This window comes from Crocodylus porosus, unplaced genomic scaffold (assembly GCF_001723895.1).
Source record: "Crocodylus porosus isolate Cpor-Errol unplaced genomic scaffold, CroPor_comp1, whole genome shotgun sequence".
Classification (NCBI taxonomy): domain Eukaryota; kingdom Metazoa; phylum Chordata; order Crocodylia; family Crocodylidae; genus Crocodylus; species Crocodylus porosus.
This window is the reverse complement of record NW_017728917.1, coordinates 13,005,114-13,024,104: the sequence shown is the minus strand read 5'-3', so window position 1 is coordinate 13,024,104 and position 18,991 is coordinate 13,005,114. Positions and strand designations below refer to the sequence as shown.

At 47.0% G+C, this 18,991-nt stretch overlaps 1 protein-coding gene across 1 annotated transcript in view; it reads right to left on the bottom strand.

The window, feature by feature from the left end:
* Positions 1-18,991, bottom strand: part of CADPS (calcium dependent secretion activator) — a 245,719-nt gene that overhangs the window by 195,090 nt on the left and 31,638 nt on the right. The window contains exon 2 of the mRNA XM_019536711.1: positions 431-544. Coding sequence (XP_019392256.1) covers positions 431-544 — 114 coding nt within the window. The remainder of the gene's footprint in view (positions 1-430; positions 545-18,991) is intronic.

Sequence of the window (18,991 nt, the reverse complement as noted above, 5' to 3'; positions counted from 1 at the left end):
AAATTTACCTGATGTCAATTCCATTTGAGCAGGTTGATGTTTCCTGGGGACTGTGTGCATGCATGTGCACACGTGTTTGTGTGCACACTATTGTATTTGGTGGACTCCTGGCCCGTAATCATATCCTTAGACCACATAGAGTTCACTGGGCAGCCTGGAAATAATTAAGCTATTAAACCCCTCCAAGATCAAGCTATCAGGAGCTTCCCATGATTCTGGGTACTAAAACACCAGCATTTCTGTGGGACCCTGCCTCAAAAACATTCAACTTCCTGCATTTGCCTTTGTTCTGTGCAGTAAGATGTGCTTATCCATCTCTTTCAGCCATCTTAAATGAAGGGACAAAGTCTTAATAAGGTTTACCCCAAAATCTAAGAGGCAACGCAACATTTGTTCATGAGAAAGAAATATTGCAATAATCGTTCCTTACCTCATAGTAACTCTGCACAGCATTTATAAAGGCTTCATCCGCCACAATTTGGGTTTCTCCATTGAGAAAGGCCTGGAATCGATCTTTGATTGTCTGAAGTTGCTGTTTGCTTATCTGTAAAAACATTTCAAGTGGAAGAGGTCAGTTAGCATAACAGAACTGTGAAGTTAGGGAAATCACGTCCTCCCCATCCCCACCAAATCTCAGTGCAATATCCAGGCACCTCATGCACTGCTTTACAGCGCTCTGCCTATGGCAGTCAGAAGCCAGGAGAAAGATGTGCACACTTTCACCCCGGCACATACCTGGGTTTCTGCTGTTAGCCACTACGAGGAACATTATTCAGACTAATTACGGACAACAGTTTTTTCCACTCAGATTTGCTCTGCAACTAAATGTATGCTTATTGCTACCTCTTCTAAACCAGGGCTTGTTGGTTTTTTTTTTAAATAAAAGCCCTTTTAAGCCAACTGAAATACGAGTGACCTTTTTTCTCCTAGCTTCCCTTTATCTCTAGGTTTAAACAGAAGTGATAGACAAAATGCTCAGACACCACATGGACAAATACCAGATCCCCGAGAAGCAGTGCCGGTGCAGGAGAAGGCAGTAGGACAGAGGAGCAAGATGGGAGTCTGGAGCGGTATTCCTCGGGCCTCTCCCTTTCTATTCGGTTTCCTTTTGCCATAGTCAACACATGTGCCATCCTTCATTTACGCTGCTCACCCACATATGTTGGGACCTGGTGCATCTTCAAGGACTGCACCTGCTTTCCCCTCATGATCTGAGAGGTGCAACTGCACCTCTGGAAATCAGAATTCAGGCCAAATCCAGTGGCAATATTAACTGGTTTACAGAGAGACGGTGCTCTCTTTCAGGGCTTGTCTAAACCAAAATTTATTAAATTGTGCTGGCAGTCTGCAGAAGCCGTTTAAGAGGTTTTTCAAATAAGGGAAGTTCCTACGCTTGATCTGAACAACTTTGAGCTTGACTTCAGGCTCCTATGCTATGTATATTCTCCTAATCCAGAGTAAGAGCTAGCTACCACTCTACTCATAAATGGTTTTTCTTCAATATATGAATTACCCTTATTGGCATACCCAAAGTACCAGATCAGAAAAAGTTCAAGCACTAAACCATCTCAAGCATTTTTAAATCGTGTCATTTGGAAATTGGTCCGAAACGGTGTTAAAGGTCTCGATTTGCATACTGGCCTGGCAATGGCTGTAGCAACAGGCCCATTTTAGCCTTGTTGGGCATTCAGACCACTTTTGCACTGTTTTAGCCCACCAATTTAAGCCTGAAACAGAAGAAGTCTATTCATGGTATGGGGTTGACCTGCATCTCGGCTCATAACCGAAGAAAGCATCTTTATGCTAACATAACGAGTCATACTAAAGGGGTTGCATGGGTTTACCTACATCAGTGTCATCAATATCTATAAGGAGCCACCTGCCAGGCCTTCAGCCTGGTGCCTATGTTTTTTAATGTAGAAGCTTTGCAGGACTGGAGGATAAAAAAGTAACTAGACAAGGAGGGGGGAAACAATGAGAAAAAATCCCAGTGCTGCTACACACGACTAATTATGTTTTGAAGGGAAAAAAGATAAGACAGGGACAAATGAGTTATTGTTGGCCAACGACTCTGATAAGGTGGGGGGTTCTGAAGCACATGTCATTGGGAGAAGGAAATAAAAGTTGGAAAAACAAACTGATTCGTTCCAAAAAGGAGAGAGAAAATTAATAGTTGTAAAGTGGTCGAGCTAGCAAACTGTCTTTTTTAATGTTAGCTTTTGAAGAGGGCTCTTGAAGAAAGATGGAAACTATTCTGATATAACCAAGACCTAGTAAACAGAGCTATCGATAAAAAAACAAGCTAGGGAACACTTGACAAACGCAGCCTTAAATATCACGGGGTCCAGATGATGCTTCCCACAGGCCATGATTATTACCTGTTAAACTAATGAACATTATTGGTGTTGACAGGCCATGAAAGGTTGGACACAGGGTCCCTGGACACTTTACTAGTGACAACACAAGTGCTTCAAGAGTTAGCCCAACAGCTGATGCAAGGGGTGGGGGGCTCGGGACGATAAAGTTTATAACTGGCCCCGTTGCAAGTCTACGCCTTGTACTCTTTAACCAGCAACAAGCTTTCCCCTTGTAGGAACCGCTACTTCAGGCATGAGGCTCAATTGCCACTTCTTGACTAATTCACGCAGCCTGACTGTGAAATGGGTTGGGAAAGAGAAAGAAAAACAATATATAAGAGACACTGAGCTCACGGGAGGCATCCAGAACAGTGCACTGGGGGAAATAGTATGAGGTCTAAGTTTTATTAAATTGTTTGGAAGAGGAGAATAAATAGGGCTGTTAATTGACGTTGTAGATGATACAATGTTGGGAGCTGTTGTTTCAGCTGTGAGGGATGATAAAATAGGGAGACACCTCACAGCGCAAAGACCAAATAAAATGAGATGAGAAGAACACGCATGGAGCAGAGGCAACCTGGGATTGGGAAGCACATGTCTTGGTGTGCCACGTGACAAGGAGATTCATGCTCCATCTTTTCTTTCCATTTTGCAAAAAGTGCAGCTTTTGGCATTAAAAAAAAAAGGGGGGAGAGAGATTTGTCAATTCTCTTTTAATTTTTTTAATGTCTAACTTATGACATCTCACAGGAGTTTCCAGAAGTCCCACCTTGCTTAGTAACTGTGGGCCCTCCTAACAAAGGAATATTTTCTGCTCCTCCCTTAAGCAGCAGATTGGTTGACCAGCTTTCAAAATGAGCGATGGTGCTTGACATATTTCGAGACCAACAGCATCCATCTCGTGCATCGTTAAGTACTCCAGGGTACAGCGTAAAGGCATCATAGGATTTTTCCCTTATTGATGTATATTTTCTCCTTGGCTTTCTAAACAAATGTTTTCTTGCCCTGTGGAAGACAGGCCTTTTTGGTCATATCCCATGTTCAATATTGCCTAATAAAGGGCTAACAGCTTCTTAATTATTTTTTGTTTCCAACACTGCAAGTAGCACTGGTTTATTGACCCACTCCTTGCTAGCTGTGAAGGTGATGGAGGAAGTCAATTTAACCCAAAATTAAGAACCTCTTTCATATTCGATTTCGCTCTCACAGCAGCATGGAAACGCACAGCTGGCGAATGCTCTTCTTCTGCCCTGAAGAAGGGAGCACGTAGGACCTCAGTCCACACAGGGAGAGGGAACACTGCAGGGAATAATTTGTGCATTCAAACTCTCCCAACCATGCTGCTCCAGTGGCCTTGAGTGCTTTATGTTGGTTGTAAATGTAATAACTTAGTGCTTATTATTGGGTAGAATAGAGGCACCTCCCTCACCGTGTTTACCACTAGTATTATGGCAGCACCCTAGGGCTGAACCCAGGACCAGGACCTTCACTGTGCTCCACGTGATACAGGCACCTAGTATGATGGTCCCTTCCCTTACAGTCCAGATAGGGAACAGTCACTAGGCAGGAAAGAGGAGGCAAGGAAAGATCATCCTCCCAGTGCTGGAGATAGATTCATAGTTGTTAAGGGCTGGAAGGGACTTTACAAATCATTGGGTCCAGCCCCTCTGCATTTGGGCAGGAAAGACCACTGGAATCAGAGGACCCCAGCCAGGTGGGATGATGACCCCAGCCAGGTGGGAAACCAGGGAACAGAGGGGTAAAGGGTAGAGTAGCACCCATGATTTTAAACTGGATTTATTTAGCATGGCAAAAAGACAATGACTTCAGGCGACTTTGGTTTATCTTACTCTTAATCAGGTAGGGATCACCCCAAATCAGCCACTGTTAAACCTGAATGAGTGTTCGCACAGAGCCTGGCACCTTGTTAACCAAGGTAGTTTACGTCTGTAAGCTTACAGGCATGGCTGTGGTCACCCCAGCAGAGTCAGGAACCAAGCCCACATAGACAGATTCCCCTCTGGATTTCAGAGCAGCTTTCCAAAGGGAGGGTATTCTGCAAGACCCCCAGAGACCAAGTTCAATCAAGCCCTGGCCCCAGAGACCAAGCTCAGTGCCTCAATTTAGACCTTAAGAAAGGTTTCAGAGTATTCGGCTGCTTCTACCTGGAAGCAATTCTGGCGAGTGACAGTGTAAAGAGCACAAAGACACCCACCCCCACGCATCACTTTGCCTTGCCATCTCTGCTTGGATCTAGCAAGTTCTCCTGTAAGCAGTTCATTAACTGCAGTTTGGACAGCTGTTGCCTCCCCATCAAGAGCTAGGCCGACAGGCGTTTCACTTTGCATTGAGAATTAGGTGGCTCATGTATGAAAGCACTTCCCCCATCCCTGTTACATGCCAAAGATGACATGCAATAGTGCTGGAAATAATGCAGGAAAGACGCACGAGGCCTAGTTTGACAACACAACATGTGGGGTCTAAGCTGGGCTACCATTTTCTGCCGTCAGACTGCCCAACATGCCTCAGCAGCTGGACCATGTTAAATTGCCTAAATCCACCTGCTGTCCCTAGGTTTGTTCCGGCACACCTACAACACGCCCCTCCAAGCCCCCTAACTCATGCATGAAAGTATCTTTTCAGCAGCATCCTACAGCTGGACTTCAGAGCACACACAACACATCAACTTGTGTGTGACCCCTTGCGTGCTTACAACAACAAGCACATGCTTAAATGCATCCCTAGCCCAGACCTGAATCTCAGGAAACCTGATTTGTTGGAGGCATTAACAATAAGCTATAAAGCAAGTCAGTGTGAGTGCACGCGTGTGCACACACACACTACTCTCGTGGGCAGGCTCATGAAGGATGCCGAAGGGGGCAATACAGAGTATTTCTCACTTAGTTACCTTCCACAATGTGCTTACAAATTGCACAAAACGAAAACTGAATTACTTCTCCACTGAAACACTGATTCAATCAATACACTACAGCAGCCCATTGTGCTGTCTTTCTAGGACACTGGGTCATGTCTTGTCTGCCTGCACCTGCAGAAACCTGCCAAAGCTGGGTTGGGCTCAGCAGAGTTAGTAGGAGACTAAACACCATGCATATCCCAAAGTGCCAGCATGTCAGAGATAGGACAGCTTAGGTGCACTGTATTCACTAGCAGAATTTGTTCGTTAGTTTTTTGCCACATTTCTACCCATCATTATACCTTTTATGGAGCCTGTACTGCAAATGCTTAGACTTATCCATTAGATCATTCTCATTACTGGATGGCAATAAAGGAAACCATAATAATCACTGTTGCGCTTCAGAGGAGTTGTAAAATGCTCTGTTTGCATATATTGATCTCTACATTTTCTAGCTGTGAATGAACATTGCTTTGTTAAGCCTATGGTGTATATACGTATGTGGTGCAGTATCTGACGGGTTTATGTATTTTCAACACAAGACTCCAGTTTGGACTTTGGAGACACACAGATATAGATATGCACACATATAGATACACACACGTGTGTCTCTCATATATATTACACACACACTCACATCTATATCTACCTACATAGATATATCTATATCTATAGGGGGGTGTGTGTATTTCTAGATAGATAGATAGATACACACACACACATTTTTTATATACATCAGGTCTTCTCATATCCTCACAGAATTTTATTTATTTTATATATGTACGTGTGTGTGGATATATAAATAAAATTCTTTGAGGATCTGAGAAGAGCTGATATCTATATCTATAAATAAAATATGTGTGTGTATCTCTATCTAGAGACAGACAGACACACACACACACACACACACACACACACACACACACAAAATTCTGTGAGGATCTGAGAAGAGCTGATCACAAACATTTTTCATAGGTTTCAGTTGACAACCACCACAAGCCTTTCTACTACCCGTTATAAAAAGTTAGGATATCTCTATTCATTTTTAGGCTAATCCTATCACTGTTCCACAACCCTTTACACCTTTTCAGAGAGGCCCTGTGCTTCCATGAGCATGCCCCAGAAGCAAGAAGGAAGCACACCCACGCACCAGTCTGCAACAAGCACATCGGGAATGACATCCCAAGCTAAACCGAGCAGTTCTTACTGAACAACGCACACGATCGCCCGGAACGGGGGGAAGCTTCCTGGCTACATGCGCTTTCAGCTGACTCGGAGCACGGGGTGTGCGCCCTGCCACGCACAGCCGTAACGTGGCCTTGGGAACAGAAGCGCTGAAGCTGTGCATCATGCCAGTGAATGGCTGGCATTCACTGTTATATACCATTTTCCCTCCACCTAGGACAGATCAGCAGAAACATCATAAAGGGAAGTCATTCTTCACAAAATAGCTTCCCTGCAAGCAAAATTACACATCGCACCATATTTAACGTGCAATTTGTAACCAATGTAGGATTTTCTTCCAGAAGGCTTTGCTCCGCCCGAGGTCACTCAGAGCATGCTCCACTGCAGCACAGACAGAGTTCGTTTAGTGCGACGGCTAAGTCAGCCTACAGTAATTCAAAGACAGCTCCATTTATGAGTTTTGGTTTACGTCTGCAACACTTGAACACACTCCAGCTTTTAGGAAGTTCAGACAGAGATTGTAACAGCTGATGAATTTGGGTCTGAAACCACTAATATTATATATATATATTTTTTTGCAGGTCTACCTGAAAAAAAAAAAAAAAGGAGGATAAGGCTTACTCATGAGAGGCCAGAAGAAATATTTAGGGTTTGTCTTCATAGCACAGTGCTGTGCCAGAGCTAGCCTATTTAGAAAGTAGAAGGTGCCCCACCTGGGCTAAGGTATATGGCATAGAGCTACATCTAGGGGCCTGCATTTCAACACGGCCTATGCTATTTGTGTAAACAAAGACTGCAAGAAGCTTTCAGACCAACACGACTGGTGAGGTATGAGAAGTGCTTCCACTTGAGGACTGCAAATGACTCCGAGATTAAGCACCTTTCCCTTTGCTGCCCTTGAAGGCATCAGTTTGCAATACCTGCAGGAGGGAAGGCTGAGCAAAGAGCAGGGCCCATCTCACCCTTGGTTCAATGGGCACGCAGCAGTCATATCCCAAAAATAAAGATTTAACTATTCAGTGCATCGATGCAGGTCCCATTTTGTTCCTTTCAATAAAAATTTCTGTCACGGCACCGGGCAGTCCAGGGACAGGCGAAAGCGCCTGAACGAGCATCCTTCAGTGCCGCAGCTGTCACAGCTGCAGAATTGACTGTGAAAGGACCCGTGTCCCCCAAGCCGCAGCTGAGGGAGCGCGCCCAGTGCACGTCAGAGTCAAGGAGGCCCTAAGGGGATTGCTGCTGAACAAATACAATGCAGATACAGAGATCCAGTGTTTAGTTGCTCCTGCTCCCAGCCCAATGCTGCTCATCAACTGCACTTCCTATAGCTGCTCCCCTGGCCATGCAGCATCTCAGCCCCCGGCAGCACTGTGGGCTGCCTGGGAAGTAGACACCTCTCTCTGTGCTGGAGACGAGGAGGTTGAAGCTGAACAGCCATGGGTAGCAGTGCCCAGGTATTTTCCAGCCACAGGCCTACCGGGGCAGCCACAGGGAGAGCTGCCACACGTCTTGTGGCCTCCCAATGCCACCAGCCCCAGGAGACTGCACTGCTTTCAGATACAAAGCTGCCAAGGGCCACATACTTCTGCTACTGCTTCCAAGGGCCATGTGAACACTTTGAGGCTGGTGTTGAGATGAGCTGAGCCCCGCTGGCATCTGGCAGCTAATCCATCGCCCTTTTACCTGGGACATCAAAGGGCAAGAGTCACAGGAGCCACGGTAAGGCAGCCGGCTGGCTTTACATGACAGAGGGGTGACTGCCCCAAACAGGAACAACCTGCACCTTGCTTGATCTGCACAAGCTGCACTGCTTCTTGCATATGGCTGTTGTGTATGCAGAAAAGCCACAGCATCAAATGCATGTATATAATAATATATAGAGCAATGCAATTTTATATTTTGGTGGTTGAACCAAACAATTGTTCCAGGAGCAGCAGAGTGCCTTGCTGTGATACCTCCTTCATATTTGTGGATTAGGCATTGAGTTGTTATATCCCGATCCACATGTTATAATGCATAATGCATTATATTATAATACATAATATTATATGCCTGATCCACACGCATGTTGTTATATGCCTGATCTACATGCATGTTATTTGTAGATCGGGATTGAGTTGTCTTATGTTCCATGGTTTGTTCTGGGTAACCAAGGTTGCACACTGGAGAGCTTTTAATTTTCCATCTTGTGCATCAAGTATTTGCATCTCCCACGGTCTGTGCAGATACAGTTTAGAGTTGCCCGTGAGCCTCGTGGGAGATGAAAGCCAGGGACCTTCTACATTGGATCTATCACAAGATGTTTATTTGGGGCTTCCTGTGAACTCCTTTTGGTTTTCCAAGCTTCATCAGGGTTGAAGTCATGTTGCTGAAGGTTAAGCACCTAGATACAGAAGGGCTTGCATAACTTTAGGTAGTGCTGAGGGGCATGGCTGAAGTCCTGGTGGATGGGGAGACATTTTTCCTTAATTTGCTGGACTTCCCATAGAGTTGCTGCCTTACAAGGAGTGAGTGGAGGATCGATGTGCGACAGCACAAGCAGCCAGGGTGTTGGGGCCAACATAAGGATTAGTGGCAGAAATTGTGCTAATGGCAGCAGATCAAAAGGCTGCAGGAAGCAGGCCTGTTTCAGAGATCAGAGTGCCACAGCATGCAAAATAACCAATTCAGGTCCAATCCATGTCCAACTTCCTCAGCTCACACACGAACAAGACCAAACTCTTCCTTCATGCTACAGAATTAAAAATAAAAACTCACGTCCTTAAAAAGCAGATGTGAGATTTCCTGTACTTCTGCTGCTCAGTCTAAATAAGTTTTGAGTTGGGATCAATGCAAGCCCCAAATACTCAGATCCTGTTTTATTACACTCTTGTGCAGTGATTTGTGGTAACATTCAGCACTTTAATACCCGACTCTCTGACTGATACTCTTATCTTGGTCATCCCACAAGAGTGCCAGGCAAGCAACCCCAGCAGTGCTCCTGGATGCTGTCAGCTATGGTCAGCCCTGCTGGATGTAGCACTGGACTTCCAAGAGATGGGAAAGCTCAAGTCCGTCTGGAGAAGAGAAGACCGAGGGGGATTTAATATCAGCCTTTAACTCCCTGCAGAGCAGGTTGAAAGAGGATGGGGCTAGACTGGTCTCAGTGGGGGCAGATGACAGAGCAAGGAGCAATGGCCTCAAGCTGCAGCAAGGGAAGTTGAGGTTAGATATTAGGAAGAAATTTCTCACGAGAAGGGTAGTAAAGCACTGGAACAGGTTACCCAGAGGTGGTGCAGTTGCCATCCTTGGAGGTGTTTAAGACCCAAGTAGACCAAGCCTTGTCTGGGATGATATAGTTGGGGCTGGTCCTGCTTGCAGCAGGGGGTTGGACCTAGATGACCTCCTGAGCTTCCTTCACACCCTCATTTTCCAAAGCTAAAGCATGGCTTCCTGTATTCATAGCATCAGCCAGCTGTTTCCTGGAGGCTGACTGATGAAAATCCCAAAGAGGAGTTTTAGTTTATATTCAAGAAAGGTCTACGGCTGCCAAGTCGGTGCATCCGTCCCTCTTGTCCGACCACGTCCCCTTCGCGACATGCCACGACACTGGCTGTCTAAGCATTCCCCGTTCCCACAGCAGTTTGCTTGGTTGAGACCCCAGCCAACGTGATTTATGGGCTCTTTCTTTCCCAGGTATGACTCTCTCCGTGTCTCACCCTGTGATACCGGCCAAGGGTAGCACCGTAGACCGTGAAGGGAAAATCAGTTCTCTTGCCTTATCCATTTCTCACGTGTGACATTATGCGCTCTAGGCGCATCTTCCCACGAAAAATAACGAGACCATGCCGGGAAGGAGTCGGCCTGTGGTTATATCTGTGCCACCCCATGGAAATTGAGTTTTCCAGTTGATTCGCTTGGGGTGGGGCTAGAGGAGACAAAGCAGACTGGACATTCCCCTTCCCCCATGAAACATTAAGTCAAGGCAGCATTATCCGGTGACTTTCTGACAGCCAAATCCTTACCTAGGTATCCACAGAAATCCCTCAGCAATCCCACACTGAAGCATCGTGAAAGTAAGCACGACAGCCAGCTCGGCAGTCTTGCACACGGAGCTTGCACCTTGGTTCACTGACTAATAATTAGCAAGAATTTACAATCCAAAGAAACAAATGAATCCTCAATTTCAGAAATGGCCTCTCTGCCACCGAACGATGCATCAATGCTTCAGCCTGCTGCTTCCATCTGCACGTCAGACAGAAGGCAATTCTGAGTACACTTGTTCTCGGATAACACGGCCCTAGTGCTTGTATCCCTCTCCAGCACACTCCAAGAAAAGGGCCAGGGAGGTAGGGGGTTACAATCCAAGCCCGTGTACCCTGTGCAGTGCAGCTGCGGGCACAGACAGCCATGCAGCCACCCCCTGCCTGGAAGATCCACAGGAGAGAGTTTGCTTTCCCCCTTCCCATGCACCGCAGCTGCAAAGGCCCTGATTGTGCAGTAAAACTACAACGTGCCACGCAAAGGAAGGAGAGGCAAGGGCACTGTCAATACCGCGCCCATTGTACCACAACTCGTAGGCTCACTGGAGCAGAGTGAATTCAATGCATCCACCACCGCCAAGTCTCGCCTCGCAGGAGCTGCTCCAACATACAGCTGCAGGATGGGGTGCATGGCAGCTGCTGCCATGGGCAGACTGCTAACAGAGAGCGGAGAAGCTCCAGCCCTTTACAGCATGAGAAGCAGACAGCCCCACCCGGGCTCCATCCCTGCAGCAGCTGTTTGCAGCGTGCCGCACTGTTGAAGTTATTTTTCTGCCTGAAAAGACACCCTTACTGCTTCAGAAGCAACCCAGCAGCTGGCCTATGCCTTGTAGCAAGAAACAGCTCCATGCTCAGAGCTGCCCTGGGTCTGCAGTATATGCAAAGGCTCCTAGACAGACAGGTAGATGGGTCAGAAACAACCTCAGCTACCAAATTCTTCCCTCCAGGTGCTCAGCTCAGCAGACCCAGGTGTGCTTAATTAGCCCCCACTACCTTACTGAGCGGTGAATATACTGCGATCCCAGCCTGCTGTTGCATGGGGATCAGGGTCATGTTCAATATGAGGTCCTGTCCAGTAAGGGCCTCTGCTGGGTTATAGCGTGTCCACTGTGCATCCAATGAGCAGACACATTTTAAGGCACCAATCCATGCACCCTTCTTTTTTTTATTTGCAAGGAAGCTGCAAAGCAGCCACAGCGGAGCGGTGAATGGGCTCCCCCAGCACTGGATAGGTGCAAGCCAGTCCCCACTTCTGTCAGGGTGCTGATGCTCCCCAGGCTGCACCTTCACCCTCACCCTAAGACAAGAGGGCTGGACTCAGCCTGGCACCCTCTCCCAAACTCCAGCCCTTCCCTCTCGCTCACTTCCAGCCGGGCTGCTGATTTCACTAGCTCCACAAACGTGGGACCAAGCCCAAGCCCAAGCCCAAGCCCAACCCCATCATGTTGGCGAGTGCCCAGCAGCCTCTGTCACGCACTGCATCAGCTCTGCCAGATCTGAGGGGTGGGGGTAAGCGTTACAAAGCTCTCGTGGCTTCCAGGAAGGCAACTTCATGCTCAGGCAAGACTAAAAAAACCCCTCCTTCCTGCCCGACATCCAACGTCCCCCGAGCAGAGGGGGACAAAACTCAATGGAGAGGGACAACACAGCCCAATCCACCTCTCTGCCTGCAGAATGTGTGCCTTGTGGTCCTCAGGCCAGCCTTTTTATTCCTCTCTCATCATCTCTGGCCCTACCAGGGGTCTCTAGCAGCTTTTCTTTGACTGGGTCTCCCTAGGAAGGAAGCCCCCTATGAAGAGGTCCAGTGCCAAACAGTCCTTTTCACTAGCCACAGTCCACGCTTGCTCATAATCCCACTGTACAGCACGCACCCAAACAGCCACACCACCAGCATCTGTGCCCAATGCCACCTGCTTTGGTACCCCGTTTCATTGCAAGGGGCCAAAATGCAATTCACTGTGAAGCGCAGAAAAATTCAGCAATGACATCGGGGGTCTAAAGCATCTGAAAGGATAATCCCCAAGTGCCCCAGCTAAAGGCATCCCAACTGCAAGCTCCGTGACAAGAACTGATGTCGAGGCACTAGAGGAGGCAAAGCTCCAGCTGTGAATGCTGGCTATATCCCTCAGACAAACAAGGGAGGTTAGCATCTCTCTCTCTCTTTAAGCTAATTTTATTCCAGCTCTTGCTGCTTTGAACTGCATGCACCTTCCATTTCTGCTCCTGAGCAGGCTGCCAGGGCAGGTGCCTTTATCTACCACAGGTTAGTGCTGTTACCCTTTCGTAAATGCCACCCATATACTCAACACCTTCAGAGGCAGGTCTGGCCTTTTCCCAGGCTCAGGGTTTCCTGCTGCTGGTTTTCGTTCACTGAGAAATGTTATGCCACGCGGGGCACTCGGTTCCTCCCAAAGCAAGGCACGAACTAGCAGAAGCCAGATCAGCACCAGAGAGCCGTGCCAGCCAACGTCTGCTTATCTGCCGTGCAGTACTGACAGCGGGGCGTGCTCAAGCCCAGACATCTGCCTTATAGATCTCTTCCAAAGTCTCTTTTTCACCTGTGAACAAACCATCAATGAGGCAAAATGAGCTCTAACAGGAATTTCCTCTCCCGAGCTGAAACAGATTTCTCTCGCCAGGTCCCTAATCCATTTTGAGACGGCGGATTTGGTCTCTGCCTCCCTCCGCTTCACACCTGGGTGAGCAATAAACAGTGGCAGAGATGGAGCCGCCCAGCGAGCGCACGGGAAGTGCAAACTTTCCCCGACTGCCGCAGTTTTTGTTATAAGAGGCTGGGATCTAGATAAGCCATCAGCAGGATGACATCTGGATAAATGCTGCAGGCAGCTAGCCCTAACATAGGTTATTTTAATGTATCATCAGCAAATAGAGATGCTCTCTCGATTTGCTTATTAATAAAAATACAATTTTGATTTCAGAAGAGTGGAAAATAGAGCACTAAGTTAATTAATTTGAAGAGAAGTGTGATGTACAGCACTGTCAAACCCAGGCATCCAGTTCATTAACCAGCTGTACTTTCAGGAGTGATTAAGAGGAATATTAGATTAGAATCGTGATCTAAAGGTTGAATAAACTGAAAGAAATGCAATTCTGGAGGCAAATATTTTGGTTAAATGCTCCTCAAGGCACTGAGCTAACTAAAGGCAGAATTGGGGCAATGAACACAAGCTTGGTGTTGGATTTTTTCCCACCTCTACCTGCTCCACGGCAAATATGGGTACAAAAAAAGAAAAGAAGAAGATATTATTCAGTTTGGTATCTTTTGCACAACCACCTGTCAGAATACAGTCAGACCTAGGAGCATTAGGAGCCCTGTGCTGAGCTGTGCAGTGAAAGCAAGCACTGGAAACTTTCCTTGTTAACCATAAGGCATCCACGCATTACCCCATTTGTAAAGTCTGAAAATAGGGAGCCAGTCCCATATCAACCCAGATGAGCCACAGGAAGATAATCCCTAGAAGACCGAGGTTTCTTCAGGTCCTGTTCCTATATCTCCATATGTACTACATATTATCTGATGGTGGATCAGAGGACCAGGTTTGTTTTCTGTCTTTTCCCCTCCCCTGTTCTCTCACTGTTTCTCCTGACATTTACTTGTTGGTGATGCTTGTCACCGGTCTGTCTGGAAGTGCACCTTCCCTCTGAAAAGGGCCCGTCAAGGAGGGTCATTTACTTTGCAGCCCTCCTTCGCTTTAAGGGATTTTGTTACTGGCTTTGGTAGAACCAGACTTGGCCCCTCCTGTATCATTAGCAACTAAAAGCCAATTTTTAAATTTACGATTAAAAAAAAAAGGAAAAGGTGGGTGGAATTAGGATTTGGGCAAAATTAGGATCTCCACACTTTGTGGTTTCAGCCAGAATACCATCCCAGGGGCTCTCTTCTACAACACGGGAAAGTATTTAATACCTCAGACTCGCGCTCTCACTCTCTCTGCCACATGTATTTTTTCTTTCTTCTTTAGGAAACAGGTTTTGTTTTTTAAAAAAAGGATATTAAATGCACCAGCGCAACATCACAGCTGGTGTTTGACATGTACACATGCAAAATGGGCAGGGACTTCAAAGGGGAGGGGTGAGAGCAGCTGGGGTCAGAAACTGGAAGGAGACAGTGAGAAGATGCTTGATACCACCTCCAAATCTACAGCCAAGCACCAGTAAAATATATTCATACCCGGTACTGCAAACACCGCGCTTTTTCTATCTTTCTAAATAGGAAGGGTAGTTAGCTGCAGCATGCATTATAAATGGCTTGCCGTTTAACCTGCACCCATTCTTCAATAATGCAGCACGCATGGTAGGTAAGATTGCCCACTGCACTGCTTTGAGACCTCTCAAAATACTTAGCCCAAGAAAATGGGTCAAGGAAAGATTTCTCTTTCCTTGGTTGTCCAGGTGAAGTCAGGCTTGTAAGACTGCCCTATTACTGTCTCTCTTTTTCTCTGGGTAGAAGACTGATGTGGTCCCATGAAGCTGACGAGGGTTGACATGACATGGCTTTGAAGATGTTGCGCTAGATGCTTTCATGCCTCAAGAGCTTGGAGCACTGCACAGGAAAAAAAAGGGTACTGTGTGGTGCTGCAGAAAGTTGCAGGTCATCTCACACAGTGTCCCCATGGAAAAAGTCAATAGCAAACTGTGCTAATAATCCACTCAAATTTATACTTCTGGGCACAACCTCTAGGAGCATTTACATGCTGCAGATCCATGAGAAGAAAAGGCAGCATGCTCTACACGATGGTGCACAGGCCCATGTGCCATGAAACACTGCTCTACCACCGAGTTAGTGAGCAAGCCATGCAATCATAGAAAATGAGGGTCGAAGGGACCTCAGGAGGTCACATCCAGTCCAACCCCCTCTCCAAGCAGGACCAGCAACAACTACATCATCCCAGCCAAGGCTTTGCCTAGCCGGGTCTTAAAAACCTCCAAGGATGGAGAGTCCACCACCTCTGTGGGTAACTTCTTCCAATGCTTTAATACCCTCCTCGTGAGTTTTCCCTAATATCCAACCTCAACTTCCCCTGCTGCAGCCTGAGCCCATTGCTCCTTCTGTCACCTGCCCCCACTGAGAACAGCCCAGCTCCATCCTCTTTGGAGATTCAATCCCCCTCAGTCTTCTCTTTGCAGAATAAATCAACCCAATTCCCTCAGCCTCTCTTCCTACAAGTCAAATACCACTCTACCTATTAGGCATGTTGGAGGGCCTAGAAACCCAAGTGTGATTCTCTTCTGCCCTTCTTGGGTCCAAGAGGAACTGCCGACAAAAAAGGTGGCTGGGTCCTCCTCTTCGCTGCTTTGGCGCAACTCAGTTGTACGGGTCAGATGACGGCGTGTTGCAAAGGCAGACGCGTTTATCGATGTTCATTAAGAGAACAGAGTGGAGTAATGTCACAGTTAGGTGCTCAACAGGTGGGACAGAACCTGACCTTTCATCTCTTGTTTAAACCATGCGTTGTTTAATATGCAGAAGTGGGATATTAGAGCATATTTAGATTTTAATAATAATGAAGAAAGGCCCTGGGAGCCCTGAGAGTTAATTAGATTTACAGTCACAAATGATGACCCGGCACCCAGGAGCAAGAAATGCATACAAAGAATGGATTTAAACCTCAGCCAGCCAATAAATCAAAGCAGCAACCCAGAGCCTTGGAGCTACCCCAGGAATGCAAGGGTGTGAATGCTTGGAGACCGGCAAAAAAAACAAGCAAAGAAATTTAGGGAGAAGTTTTTACAGCACCCTCCTAGGACCCATTTCTTTGAACATTATTTTTTAACCCAAGTCATTGATACAAGCAGACTAAGACCCGAGCTTTGACCAATAAAACCCTCTATGGCATTTTGTTGCCCCTCTTTTTTAAATATCACTTCCACTGCTGGAACCGACGACGCGACCAGACACGACCGCGGCACCAGCCTGAGATGCTGAACGCCAACGTGACGTGCAGACTGGAGGAGGCTTGAGGGAATGCGCATTGAAACCCCGAAAGAAGAAGGCTGCGCTGGAAATACTGACAGACGCTTAACTACACCTCCAGTGGGTGCCACTGTCAGACCGGCTAATGAATCAGATCATTTGATCTGGATGCTAGGAAATCGGTTCTGATTCAAGCAGTTAAATTATTCACCTCCAGGCTCCGTTCTTCCTCCCTCCCCAGAGCAGAGCATCCGCTCTGCAGATACTATTTTTTTCCCCCCTGGTTAATGCACAGGGGAGCTATGTGCATCCTTCTGGACTTGCATGGTCTCAGATAAGGGGAGCCCTGCTGCAAAGCTGCACAACACAAACGGCACAGCAGGACTTTGGGCTCCATCGCAAGCACCCTCACACACCCCCTTGTTCCCAGTGCTGGTTCCTTCATAGAAGAGCCAATCTTTTCACTGCATTACCAAGAGGCCCCCCAACTTTTACTCGCTGGTAATATGCTTACATACAAATTGTACAGTCTGAGACCTTTTCTTATTCTAGGGGAATCAAATGAAAGAAAGAAAAATCCACGATTTTGACGCAGGCTGCAAAGAAGCAAAATGCCTTGCTCAGATCTGATGAAGGATAAGCAGCCTTCCTCTGATGATACTTTGAAAGGGTTCGTTAAGCCAGAAAGGAACCGATTTCTAGATTTAAAAAATAAAAAGAAGTAAAATGACAGCGCACCTCCTCCTCCCAACGCTTCCTGCCAAAGAGAACAATATCCATTCTTTCAGGAGTGTCTTATTTGCAGCTGGGAGAAAGAGTTTGCTAAAAATGTAATTTCCTTGTGAAGCAGGAACGCACCGCGTGCGAGCCCAGCACTGCAACCTCCAGCTCTCTCTGCTACATAATGCTTTTGCAAACACTAGATGGGTTGACAAGACCGTTTATGTGCATTTGCCTCTAGGCCAAGAAACAATTTTTACGCCTGCAAAAAGTGTGTGGGAAATTGAAGGCATTTGCATCAAATTTTGTGGGTCTTCATTGACGTTTTAAAAACCTGGGACCCACTGTGCACCTACGCTGAACCTCAACTAGTCCAAAAGAGCAAGGGATACCTTATCCTGTTTATAATGTGCAAGCAACACACCAGCCCTCAACTGTGCCTGAATATGAACTGCAGGACTGAGAACTGGGAAGCTGGTTTCGTAGAAGACTGAATTTTGGTGAAGGCGACATGAAAAACGTCTAAATGCAAACCACTTGCATTTAGTTTGTGCGCTAAATGCCGGTGTATTGATACAGGCGGACAGCACCGCTCCAAGAGCATACGGTGCCTGGGTACGTTGCCTTGGTCTTCTCGTGTCACTGCCTTGACAATCGTCTCAAAGATGAGGGCTTTCTCTCTGCCCCAGACAAAAGCAGCAGTGTCAACTGCAGCTCGTTTCAAGGACAGACACTGGCAGATGGGAAGAGGGGACTGGGGCTGGTGCATAAGATCTCCGAAGTCATTTGCCAACCCCCAGGGGGGCTGGATAGGGAGGGAGCAAATGAGCACAAATGACAGAGAGGAGGGAAGACAGAAGCCTTCAGAGCGAGCCTTGCCCCTCAAAGAGAGGGGTGTCTTGTGGGAGAGAGAGCTCTGCTAAATGCTGCTTGCAATCAGTGCTGGCCTTAGGGCTGCCGTGCCCACTGGGAGCCAGCCTCCTCCCAGTAATGCTCCCACCGTGGATCGCCCCCCAAGGTGGAGCCGAGCTGCTCCAGACAGGCTGACCCCAGAAGTTCCTGCAGCTTCAAGTTTGGGATAAAGCAAGGCAACACCATCCTCAAGGATCTACGGCTTGGACACAGAGGCTGAGGCTGAAGGCGGACACTTCGTGCCTGGTAGCAGCACGATTCGAGCAGGCAGGGTTGTACCCACGCAAACAAAACAAGGGCAAATCAGTGGATAGCTTCAGTGCAGCCTTGAATACTTTCTCATCCGTCTTCAGTGCTCGTCATAGACAGAACAGACAGAAAGCTGCCAAAATCCTCCAGGAAAGCCAGCCTGCACATGAGAGAGACACACTGTTGGTGCGAAAGCTAAAAAAGCCCCAGCACTGAATTCTTCCCAAAGAGCAGCTGAAACGACACTTCAGAGTGCAGCTTTAACAGCGATCTGAGAAACAAATCTGATTATTTACTGTTATGAAATCCAATTTATTACTTGCTCCAATCTTAACCTGGAAGCATTTTGCCTTTTTTGCCTCAGAAATTAGAATATTTGTTAGGCAGCGATAAGGTGCAGCAATAACCGGCCCTGGCTCTATCTGCCTAGCAGCAAAGGCAAGAAAAGCACCGTGCAACGTTAATTTTTCCTAGCTTAAATGCACTGACTCCTTCCCTTTTGTCACTCGGTTTTTGTTTATTGTTTCGTGGGGTGTCAAGAAGTGTCATTTCCATCACGGAGGGAGCTCGGAGCTGTGTTTTTGATCTTTGGATGGAGACGACTTTAAAATGTGCAGGCAATTTGTAGGTAGTTTGTTGAGTGCTGTGGTTAAGTACTAAGTCATTACCTGAATAAGTTTGATTCAAGTGGCTGTGA